This window comes from Artemia franciscana, chromosome 11 (genome assembly GCF_032884065.1).
Source record: "Artemia franciscana chromosome 11, ASM3288406v1, whole genome shotgun sequence".
Classification (NCBI taxonomy): domain Eukaryota; kingdom Metazoa; phylum Arthropoda; class Branchiopoda; order Anostraca; family Artemiidae; genus Artemia; species Artemia franciscana.
In genome coordinates this window covers 28,802,981-28,816,127 of record NC_088873.1, presented here as the reverse complement: position 1 = coordinate 28,816,127, position 13,147 = coordinate 28,802,981, and the positions used below count along the sequence as shown (strand labels likewise).

The 13,147-nt window shown below is 34.8% G+C and overlaps 1 protein-coding gene across 2 annotated transcripts in view; it reads left to right on the top strand.

The window, feature by feature from the left end:
- Positions 1-13,147, top strand: part of LOC136033058 (diacylglycerol O-acyltransferase 1-like) — a 96,275-nt gene that overhangs the window by 47,105 nt on the left and 36,023 nt on the right. For both annotated transcript variants that reach the window (XM_065713645.1, XM_065713646.1), the window contains 4 exons: positions 421-518; positions 2,397-2,449; positions 4,524-4,632; positions 11,864-12,016. In XM_065713645.1, coding sequence (XP_065569717.1) covers positions 421-518; positions 2,397-2,449; positions 4,524-4,632; positions 11,864-12,016 — 413 coding nt within the window. The remainder of the gene's footprint in view (positions 1-420; positions 519-2,396; positions 2,450-4,523; positions 4,633-11,863; positions 12,017-13,147) is intronic.

Genomic DNA, 13,147 nt, shown 5'->3' with positions numbered 1-13,147 from the left:
CATTGAATGAACTGAATGCGTTTTCTGAATTCGTTCAACCAAATCTGATCAACAGTTACAGTAATATTTATGCCTGTCTACGCTTGTGTTGATCTATGTGAGGAAAGACTATATGTCTGAAAGGTTTGTTTAATCGCTGGTAGTAGTAGCGGTTGCATTTATAGTAGTATTAAAGGTAGTGGTTGGTTTGATAATAAGTAGTAGGTCTGCTAATTTATTTTATGACCTTCACATAACAGCGTATTTTTATGTTTATGTGATCATCTCGCTAGTTTTCATTCTCATGTATATACGCGGTTTGCTGTTTTTTTTTTTTGGCTATGAAAAAACAGTACTGACTTAAGGAAAGATTCCTACAGATACTGTTTGGCTGCACATTATTTCTAGGCAAAGAGGAAAATGACTTTTATTTCTATTTAGATATGGAATAAGAGTGGATCCTGTTCAATGGCTCATTGTAATAAATGGAGGCTCATCCGAGGTGCAAAATGAATATCCTTCTATACTATTGTTTATTTGTAAGTTTTGTTCCTCTTTCTCCTAAATCTGTTTTCTATTTCTCTTCTTCACTGTCCTGCTCGTGCCTTAATGTTAATTTTTTATATTTCTAAGAAATATTTTATCTATTTGTCTCAAAGACAGCACATTAGTTAGTAGATTAGATTTTTGTCTTCTTTTGGCGTAACTCATATGTAGTTGTAGCGAAAGGCCATTTTAAAAGAATTTATACATAGTTTCAAAGTAATACAAAGAAACTATTTATTTTTTTAAAGAAAGAAAATTAAATTTTCAGGTAATGAGAAATGAAACAGTGATTTGTCTTGTACCAATACCTATATTTACACCTATACCAATATTTGTACCTATATTTACACCTAAAAGTAGCTCATAATATGTCCATGACAGTGCTATAACAGCAAGCAATTTAGATGGAATTAGTATATCCGTTTTATCACAATCATCGTCAGTTGTAAAATATTTTGAATCAAATTTTATATTTGAGAATAAATGATTTTAAAAAGTGAGATTGACGTAGTATGTTTCACATGTCGAATTCGTCTTGGGTTACATGAACCAATTGCAAAAAAAGTCTAACTGGTAGTGATGATGAGGAAAATTTGAGGACTCATAATAATAATTAATCCGCAAGCTGTTGTTGAACGGGAACACGGTAATGTCCTTGTGTCTAATAAATTTATTCAAAAAATTTGAGTACATTAAACCACGGCTAACTTGAACAAATCTTAAATAACTTATATATTATCGCTTTGTATGTGTTACTGAACTTAGTCAACTGGTTTATTTCCAAGTTTAATCTATATATATATATATATATATATATATATATATATATATATATATATATATATACAGCATTAGTATATATTTAATACATCTACGATATTTTTAAAAAGCGATGGTTTTATCAAGTCACAACTTATTTTCCCTACTTTTGAATCGTAATATTATTGATTTAAAAAAAAACTTCATTTTCTCAAATATAGCGAAAAATGTAGCAAAAATTAAAATTATAGCAAATATAGCAAAAATTAACGAAAAATAAACATTCCAATCAGAAACATAATCTATCAGATTCAGTGTATCATAACTGAGTAAGTTTAGAGACTTGTTTCCAGACACTTTAAGGATTATTTCGTATAGAATAAGATATTTCATAAAAATCTTTTTCTTTCTTTTCTCTATTGGGCTTATGGAAAACACATTTCGGCGATCTTGCAAATTTAAGTACCATACCAGAAAGGGACCTACCACGCTTCAACCAAAGATGATGCCAGAAACTCTGTCGGAGCTTTGCCTCAATAAACTGAGGAAGATCAGACCAGCCTCCTTTATAACGATGGAAGGTACAACACAAGGTCTGGCAGCTTTGAAACATCATACTATCTCATCAGATAACAAAGGAAATCAGTTGGTTTACTTCTAGACTGTGATGATAGCTTGACTTTCTTGACTTATTGCTCCTGCCAAAATGCTTCCGGCGTCGAGAGTGATGCCACATGGCGCCTCTATTTGGACCTGTCTCTTGCAAGGATCTGGGCATCCTCCTGAATATTTGCCATGGCTAAGAAGGCACCTACCGTGTCCTTCAATCTGGTTGGGGGACGAGTGATGATAGCAGTGGATATGACACCTTGATCTTTGTAAGAGGAGAATCAGGAACATAATGATATAAATCATTGTCCGTATTACTATAGCATTTATAAACAGTTTTTTATTTGTCAAAGAATCACTTGTCATAACATAAACGATGTGAAATGGTAATGGAATTTAAGCATTAAGGCAATCCCGAAGTGGAGCACTGTCAATATTAGGTTGCACATATTAAAAAAAGAAAATTGATTAAGATATTGATGAACGTGATATTTTTCTTTCAGATTTAAACGTCCCGATTTGGGTCGCACTAGGAATCGAAAGACTACTGGCCAAAGTAAGTACCTTCTTCGTTACAGTTTTTTTTTAATTCAACCACTTCAATTAAGAAAAGAAGTTTAATGATTTGAAAGTTGAACATTCAAAACCAAAGGTCTTCAATTGAATTGAGCTTTTATTTACCTACAAAAAAAACACACGAAATGTCCTTTCATAAACTCTTAAAGCTTTAGCTTGTCCTGAAAATCTATGGTAACCTAAAAGATACACGCGCAGTGTTTTATTATAAGTTGTTTTGTCAGACAAAGTAGCCGTCTTCTAGAGAATATTTATGCCACCTTGGGTGTTAACCACCCTCTTATCCGGGTAGCCATAGCGCATTGAGTTTAATATTTATTTATTTGTGTTGATGTTATATGTATTTGTATCTCTTTTCTTGCGTTACTCCACTTCATTTCCTGCATAGTGGGTTATAAATAAATATTATTTTCATAGTTGGCAATTTGTGTGTGTTTTTTATGACGTAAATACAGAATGAAGAAGAAGACATTGAAAAAACACCTCTTTGATCCCGTTTAACAAAGACTGGAAGAAAAACACTTTATAGAATATAGAATTGCAGTTTGAAAATTCATTATGAAAAAAAAATGCACTTTATTAATCATATTGACATATGCCCTTGAGTCGAATAACATAGGCATTAGTCTGTCGTTTGAGTTTTCAATACAGGTCTAGGGCCAAAGAGAAAAGATCCATGGAAGAAATATGATATTTCTATTAGATTTTCTTAACGTTCGGATTAGTACAAATAGGGATAGGCAGTGTCCCAGCCTAGACGAATTTGGGTTCTGGAAGGAAAACAGCAGGGTTAATAGATTGTTATAGTTTTGTAGGCACACTGACCAAGTAATTGAGTAATTGCAAATACGTCATTATGTAAACCTTATCTAGGTTAAACCTTATTAGGTTACCCTATTTTCGAAAAAGGGGAGTAATACCCCCCCCCCAAAAAAAAAAAAAAAATTCAAGAGATCTTATTGAAAGTGACACCATCGGTTTCAGTACATCAGAGAACACTGCTGTAGAGTTTTCAAGCTCCTGTCTACAAAAATGTGGAATTTTGTATATTTTTTTTGCCAGGAGAAAGATCACAAATGTTTTTTTTTTTTTGTTTTGGTTTCCAAGGGATGATCTTATTTAATCAGTGGCCCTAGGAGATCGGAAAGAGTTTCTTTGGAATGGAAATAAAGAATTCTAGTGCCCTTTTCAAGTAACCAAAAAGATTGGTGGGCTATTAGCTCCTCCCCGCCATTTTTCCCCCAAATACTTCTGATCAAAATTTTGAGATAGCCGTTTTATACAGCATAGTATACAGGACTAATAACTATGCCTTTGGGAATGACATAATCCCTCTTAATCCTTAGGGAAAGGGCCGCAAATTTCCCCAATTTGCCCATTGTTTAAATATAGTATTTGTTATTGGGGAATATACATAAATTGTTGTAAGTAATTTTCTGCGAAGTGGTGGGAGGGGAAATTTTCCACCGCGAAAAACTTCCACGGAGGGGAAAACTTTCAGGAAAAATTTTATATGGGGTGGGGAGTGAGGGAAGGATATTTCCTTGTATGACTTAAAAAACGGTCAGAAACTAAATATAAAAAAAGTTCAACCGAAAGTAAGAAGCAACATTAAAACCAAAATTAACAAAATCGTTTTAAAAATATTGCCAATTTAAATGAAAAATATTTTTGTAGAATGGTGGCAAACAAGCCAAACTTTAGCTTGAGGAGCTTAGCTTTGAACGAGGGTTGAGGAAGCGGAAGGACCGTCATATACAAAATGATTTCTGTTCATTTTAGGTTTCACTGTTGCTCCTTAATTTAGGAAAAAGACTGAAGAGGTCACATGGAAAAAAACATCATAATGCACTAACGAAGATGTATAAAAAAAATCAACACGTCTTTTTTATACATATCAATGAGAAAAAAATTAATACCTTGGAAAAATGCGCAATTGTCAATCCACAATCTGTACTTTTCTCTTGATATAAGTCATTCCAGGCTCAATTACCTGTTAGCCATTTAGCTTATTCTCTCTTATAACGCCAACATCAAAAGTATTTTTTTTGTAGGATTTGTTACGCTGGAAAGCTGCCAAAGTGATTTTGATTGTCAATTTAATTTCGATACTAGCGGTACCTATTGTCGCTATTAATTTGCGTGCTCAGAGTTTTGGGCTAAGTAAGTGACTTCTTTATTTAATCTGCATCTCTATTTCTTTCCCTCTTCTCTCGGTATTTAAATCTCTTCTATACTCTCTGTCTCTGTCCCTCTCTCTCTCTCTTTCTCTCTCTCTCTCTCTGTCACGCTCATACTGTGACCCTTCGTCTTTTACCTTTAGACATAAGAGGCAATAATAAAGCAATAATGATGTCTTTGAGCTTCAACTTCCTCCAATACCTCACCCTTATATTTCAAATTTTGCCATATAGACATTTTTTAACTCTGCTCGCTTTTGGTCTCTCAAAGATTTGAGAGACCTAAGTGAATAACTGCTAATAATCAAAAATTGCTTATATTGCAGTGACTTTCCTAAATCAAAACACATAAAAAGTTTCACATACGCCCATACATACACGTACTCGAGCATACACATGTAATACAAAATTTCCAAAATGTGTTTATATTCTACCAAAGCAGGTATTTCAGGATTTTTGAGGATCTTCATTGTAAATCTAGGCTTTTAATCTAGGCTTAATACTGCAATATAAAAGTCTAAAGTTAACATAAATTGAGTACATATTTAGAAAATTTTGTACTTACCTCAGTTGAAGTAAAAGGTATTGTGAGATTGTTTATTACAAGCATAGGGCTGATACTGCATAACATAAGTCAAAAATAGACATGAATAAATTAAAAAAAAATAAAGTTTTCTATGAACAATAAAACGTAAAACTCTAAACAGACAAATATATATGGACTGTACAGATAACAGTTCAATAGGGATAAATACTCTTATTAGACAGTGAAAACAATCACTAAATCTCCGAATATATCCGTCACACAAACAGTGACCGTCATCAACAGAAAATACCAACGATATATGGCCTGAGACTAAATTTTCGTGCCCTTCCCTTCTTCTCCCTTACCCGAGTTTAATTTTTAAGGTCTAATTACCCTCCATTCCCTTAAATTCCAACTGGATCTCCAAAACATTTCCCAAGATATCGCAGATACGCTGTTTTAATCACCTGGCAACATATATTCTCTGATGATTCAACTTGATGCTTAACTGTGAATCGATTATTAGGTCTTATAGAAGCTTATGCTTCAAAATTGTTTGATTGGACAAGATAATAAAGAGCTTTAGCCGTCTTACCCTCCCCTCTTCTTAATTCAAGGTTTCACGTCCAACTGTCCCATTTTCCACAACACTCATGAAGCTTCAACTTAATACCTCAAGCCATTCACGGGATATTTTAGACACGATGTTTTGATAAGCTGGTTTAACCATCTGCCTTTTGATTTAACTTGCTTTTTGGCCGTGAATAGATTCTAATTCCCATAGGACTTTTAGTACAAAAAGTTAAGTTTGATTGGAGGGCTAACATTTTAACTTCTCAATCTCTAATACAATAATTGAAGCCATCTCCCCCTAAACTACCATACAACTCGACATATATTCAGTTAAATCCCTGTTCAACTCAGCTGTCATTCAAGTAAAGCTGGTGTAGATCAAACCCGTTTAACTCAATTCCCATTCAAATCAACACTTGCTACTAATATCACACCAACTCAACACCCATTCAGTTCAACCCTATGCCACCTCAATCTGTTAAAATCAACCCTATCGATCTCAACCTTCATTCAACTCAACACCCATTCAGCTTAACTCTCGTTTAATTCCACCCCATTTAGCTCAACCTCATGTAATTCATTTCTATTCAATCCAGCTCCCCGGAAATCATTCCCGAGATTCAACTCAACCCTTCCGGGTATAACTCAACTAACATTAAAACTTATCATCCTTAACTCAAAACAAAATAATTGAAAAATTTTACGTAACCAATTTCGTCGGGAATGGTAAAAGTGTGACTGAATAACAGCAAACAAACTTGTTGACAGCATAAATGTTTATGCTACTTTAATGCAATACCACTGCCCCTCGTTTTTTAAGAAATAACTATGATTTATCCTTCTGTCTTATGTATTTGAAATTTGCAAAACTTGTCATGCCCTGGTCCTGACCCCTGTTGCGTTTTCAGCTCAGGGCCTGTCCGGTTTTTACGGCACTTGGTATTAACCAAGTGACATACAGCAATCGCAAATTCTTTCGGTCTGTCGGTCTTTCTGTCCCGGTTTTGCTACTTTAGTCACTTCTAGGTAAGATAGGACGATGAAATTTGGCAGGCGTATCAGGGACCGGATCAGATTAAATTAAAAATAGTCTTTTTCGCGATTTGACCATTTAGGGGAGAGTGGGGGGTCGGTTAATTCGGAAAAAATAGAAAAAAATGAAGTATTTTTCACTTACGAACGGGTGATGGGATCTTAATGAAATTTTATGTTTGGAAAGATACTATGTCTCAGAGGTCTTATTTTAAATCCCTACCAGATCCGATGAAGTTGGGGGGAACCTAAAATATTGGAAAATGCTTAGAATGAATGGATTGGGATGAAACTTGGTGGGAAAAATAAGCAAAAGTCCTAGATACGTGATTGACATAACCAGAACGGATCTGATCTGTTTGGGGGGGGGGGGGGTTAATTCTGAAAATTAGAAAAAATTAGGTATTTTTAACTTACGAAGGACTGATCGGTTCTGAATGAAATTTGAAGTTTGGAAGAATATCGTGTCTCAGAGCTCTTATTTTAAATCCTGATTGGATCCGGTGAAATTGGGGGGAATTGAGGAGGGGGAGCCTAAAATCTCGAAAAACGCTTAGAGTTGAGGGATCGGGATGAAACTTGGTGGGAAAAATAAGCGAAAGTCCTAGACACGTGATTGAAATAACCGGAACGGATCCACTCTTTGTGGAGTTGGAGGAGGAGGGTTATTTCTGAAAAATTAAAAAAAAATGAGGTATTTTTAACTTACCAAGGAGTGATCGGATCTTAATGAAATTTGATGTTTAGAAGGATATCGTGTCTCAGAGCTCTTATTTTAAATCCTGACCGGATCCGGTGAAGGGGAAGTTTGGGGGCGGAACCGAAAATCTTGAAAAAACGCTTAGAATGTAGGGATCGGGATGAAACTTGGTGGGAAAAATAAGCACAAGTCCTAGATACGGGATTGACATAACCTGAACGGATCTGCTCTCTTTGGAAGAGTTGGGGGGGGGGTTATTCTAGAAAATTAGAAAAAATGAGGTATTTTTGACTTACGAAAGAGTGATCGTATCTTAATGAAATTTCATATTTAGAAGGACCCCGAAACTCAGATCTCTTATTTTAAATCCCGACTGGATCCAGTGTCATTAGGGGGGGGGGCGGAAATCTTGGAAAACACTCAAAGCGGAGGGATCAGGATGAAACTTGGTGGAAAGAATAAGTACAAGTCCAAGATAGGTGACTGACAATACCGGACTGGATCCGCTCTCTTTGGTGGATTCGGGGGGGGGGGGGGGGAGTAATTCGTAAAAATTAGAAAAAATGAGGTATTTGTAACTTACGAACAGGTGATCAGATCTTAATGAAATTTGATATCTAGAAGGATCTTGTGCTTTAGAACTCTAATTTTAAAGCTCGCCAAAATCCGATGACATTGAAGGGAGTTGGAGGGGGAAACCGGAATTCTTAAAAATGTGAGACTCGAGGTATCTTACGAATGGGTGATCGAATCTTAATGAAACTTGATATATAGAAGAATCTTATGTCTCAGATGCTCCATTTTAAATTCGAATCGGATCCAGGGACATAGGGGGTTGGAGGGGGGGAACAGAAATCTTGGAAACCGGAAATCTTGGGAAACGCTTACAGTGGAGAGGTCGGGATGAAACTTGATGGGAAGAATAAGCACAAGTTATAGATACGAGATTGACATAATTTGTACGGATCCGTTCTCTTTGGGGGAGCTGGGGGTTGTTAATTTGGAAAAACTAGAAAAATTGAGGTATGTTTAACTAAAGAATGGGTGACCGGATCTTAATGAAATTTGATAATTAGAAGGAACTCATGTGTCAAAGCTCTTTTTTCAAATCCCGACTAGATATGTTGACATTGGGGGAGTTTGAGGGGGAAACCGGAAATCTTGGAAAACGCTTATAAATGTCGTAGATACGTAATTGACGTAACCGGACTGGATCCGCTCTCTTCTGGGGAGTTAGGTGGTGGGGTTCAGTGCTTTGGTGAGTTTAGTGCTTCTGGACGTCCTAAGACGATGAAATCGGTAGGCGTGTCAGGGAGCTGCACGAATTGATATGATAAAGTTGTTTTCCCCGATTTGACCATCTGGGGGGGCTGAAGGGAGTGGAAAAAATTAGAAAAATTGAGGTAACTTACGAGTGGGTGAGCGGATCTTAATGAATTTTGATATTTAGTAGGACCTCGTGACTCAGAGCTCTTATTTTAAATCCCGATCGGCATTAAGACTAAGATTTGCCTTTTAAAGCAATCTATTGATTCTAAGAATTTTGCTAGAGCTCATACCATATGAGCTCTTGGCTCTTGGCCCTTCTGACCTCGTCACAAGTGCCATATGAGCTCTTAGCTCTTGTTTTTCATGGGAGCTACGAAGGGAGGTGTTAACAAAAAGGCTTGAATGACCATGCAAAAGATAGTAATGTTTTCTAAATAAAAGCTTCTTTTTGTTATTGATTTAAAAAAAAGCGTTTCTCAGAAAGAAGTTTTTTAAAGTAAATTAAAGAGCACTTTCAAAACCTAAAACGAGCTGAAATAAGTCGCATAATTATTCAAATTTAAAACGAACAGATTTGGTGTGCAAATAAGTTCCTGTCATTTTAATAACTGTTTGTGTAGCTTGTTTATTATTCTATCGATCCACATTTTCAAACATTCATTAGAAAGTTGCTGTCGTCAGGCATAAATGTTAGCGTAAGTTTTTTAGTTGAAGTATAACTAACAATATTTTTCTTCATCGAATATGGCGAATTTGGTACCGATAATGTTTTCGTGGAGAATTTTGCTTCATAATTGAAGTCAAAGAGTTGATCGATTAGTGGGTAGCTGCCAAACTGGTTGAATCCATAAATTAGAGATTTAGAGTCGAATCCATAAATTTAGTATCCATAAACTGCCAGAGAGATGGGAAGAAGTTGCGGGTAGCGAGGGAGAATGCTTTCAATATTGGATTTCTAAACAATAAAGTTTCAATTTTCAAAAAAAGAAAAAAAGAACATCACGAGCTTATTTGGACACGTTAGAAATTGCCATGAATGAATAAATCAAACCCAACACGGAAATAAATTAAAATAAATAGTCACATCGGATATAAAGATAACAGAATATCACTTCTAGGCACGACAAGGTCAATCTTAAATTGAACAGAAATTCGAATGAATAATCAAGTTCAACTTAAAATGGATCGTAAATACAACAAATGAGAGCAAGGCTAACACCATTCTAAACGTTTTAAAGGCCAGAGCATCATTTGTGCTTCACTTACGACAATATATATTTTAATCAGTTACTCTTTTATCATTACAATATTGAATTTCATGGAGTATAATTAACATTTCATTATTAAAATTTTGTTTCAGGAATGACCCAAGTTTCATAAGTCTGACATGCAGTAGATTTTATCCTTACTTTTTTGATTCTTCCTTAAAAGGCCGTATCCTTGGCGAGGGGTTAGGGGGTTTGAGCCTCTTCTCTTAAATGTTTGTTCGACCCGTAAAAACATACCAAAAATACATATAAAAATTTTTGATGTGTTTTTAAAAGATTTTTTGTAAATCCCCCCACCAAGAAAAATCTTGGATGCGACTCTGCTTCTTTATTAGTCGGTTATTATATCCATTTTTATCAGTGCAATGATTTATATTTTGAGCCATGTGCATTTTGGTTATCAGGACATCAACAACATACCAATACAATAATATCGCAAGGCTAATCAAAGGTTTGCAAATAAGATCTGTTTCAAATAAGGATGGATCTAACCCCTTCATCAGAAAAAAAAACTGGGAATGTAAAGAGTGGGCAAGTAAAATTTTCTTACTTTATCCACATGTAAAATGTTTCTTTTTCAAGACAAAAATGAATGTCTAAAACTCAATGTGTCAGATAAGTCAGGTAAGATATTGCATTTTAATAACAACTTAACATTTTTCTAATTGTAAGTTTTAGGTATATCCTCTCACCTAAATCCTTTGCAAAAACTTGTTGTCTCTAGAACTTAAATAGTTTGATTTAACCTGAAGCTTAATATCTGTAAAATTAATAGCTTAAGATGTCAATATCTGTAAAATTATTAAAGCGAACTTATACGACCTTAACTTTAGGGCATTGCAATGTAAGATGGAAACTGCCAGCGAAGCGAAAAAAAATATCTCGAGCTTTTAATCATCACTGGTTAAAACTTATTCAAAGACCGACTATAGTTTTTTTTTTCAAACATTAAGTGTATTTTGCACAAAAATTGGTTATACAAAATTAAATTATGAGCTTAAGATGAATGAGGGTTAAGTTAAACGGTAGCTTAGTTGTATACGGTTGAGTTGAATGGAATTGAGCTGCATGAGGTTGGTGTGACCGAGGATTAGTTCAATGGAAGTTGGGTTGAAAAGGGATGAATTTAAAGGGAGACGAATTGAACGGAGGATAGACTAAATAGGGGTTAAGTTTTTTGTTTTGTGAGGGGAGGGAGAGGAATGGAGATTTGTATTGTGTTTCGAGGAATGGTTAAAATACAGATCTCCAATCGTTTGAACTTCTTGCACTAAAAACGTTTATGGGAATTAGAACCTATTCGCGTCTAAATTGCAAGATAAATTAAAAGATATTATGTCGTAACAAATGTGTAAAATTCACCGGAGAGTGATCCGTGCCAAAAGTAGTTGAAACGTGAATATAAAGTAGTCGAAACAGTAGTGTTTCTTGTTTAAACTTACTCTTCTAAAGTTGCTGGCATAAGAAATTAATGTAAATTAGAAAAAATCTTAGAGAAAAACTTGATAAAACCTTATAGTTGGATTAAACATATCTGAGAACACTGGAGTCAAGCTTTCAACCCCATATACTCAATCACGATAAATCGTATTTTTTTTGGAGAAAGGTCATGGATGCGTGTTTGTCTACTTTTGGTTTTACTTTTTTAACAAGCCTGTTTGCGGAAGGGGGGGGGGAGGAACCATCCCCTGGAAACAATATTCTTACAATTTATTTTTTCTTTATACTATTTGCTATTTTTTGTGTTGCCTGTTTTGTATAGCAAAAATTAATGATAAAGTTAAAATCTAAGCTGAAATGAGCAGTTTGTTTATCTCTTTTCATCTTTACTTTAATTTTCTTTCAGTTGGAGCTACTATGTCATGTTTTGTTTATACGATAACTTTCTTGAAACTCTGGTCATACATGCATGTTAACTATTGGTGTCGTTTGAGTCGTTCTGGGAAGTCCACGGCAAAACATGCTAGGACCCGCTCTTTTTCCTTTCATCAATCAGTTGGTAAGTTAGAATTGCTTAGATTCAAAAGTTGTTTATAAAATCGTTTATAAGTCCTCAGAGGTCTGGTAGTAAAGTCTTTGGAATCTGGTTATTATGAGGAGATAAGGTGAGGTATCTGACCAAAGTACAAATATTTTCCTGTGTCTGACCTTTTTCTTTGATATTCTTACTTAACTTCGCAAGCCGCTTGGAGAAAATTTGTACTTTACCAATCTGTCACCGTAAACAGGTTTTTATCATCTTATGTGTTTGCAAATTAATTTTCCTAGATTCACAAAGAGATCATCATAATTGGTTGCTCTTCTAAACCATGGTTGATTTATATCATAGCTGTAGGAAAGCGGTGTGTTGAACAAATTAAGTAACGAGCGACCTTATTAGTGGAAACTGAAAGTCTAAAAAAAGGATCTTGATAGCAGTATGTGTGTGTATCGAACAAACCCGATTTTTATGTTGATTCCAAATATATATGAGACAAAATTTGATAAATTCCGATTTACCCATAAAAATTAGCATTGTAAGTTTACAAGTTTAAAAAGAAGAGGAAGATACCCTCTTTGAGAAATAAAAATTAGCATTGTAAGTTTAGAAGTTTAAAAAGAAGAGGAAGATACCCTCTTTGAGAAATAAAAATTAGAATTGTAAGTTTACAAGTTTAAAAAGAAGAGGAAGATACCCTCTTTGAGAAATTCCATTATGAAATTCAACATATTTGAGAACCATATAGCAAAAGTTTCGAATTCTAGAATAAAAAAATGCGGAATATTTTTTTTCTGGAGATGGATGGTCACCGATACATTTTTATAAAACCGAGTCAGTGATCTTGGAAGATTAAGAGAGAGTTTATTTGAAAAGAATTGAAAATTTTAAGGGCCCTGTTTAAGGTAACAAAAGACACTGATTTTTTTGCCGTTTTACGCCCAGGTATGAACCCATAATGGGTTCAAAAACGGCAATTTTTAAAACCTTTATGGTTAAAGGGCTATCGAGCAAATATTCTGAGATAGTAAATTGGCTTAGTACCATCGAAAGAACATAAGGAAACCGTATTGCCACGGGTTGGTGCAATTTTTCTGTATACATATTGCACACACAGTCCCTGCTAAAGAGTAGGTAGTTATATGGACCGCC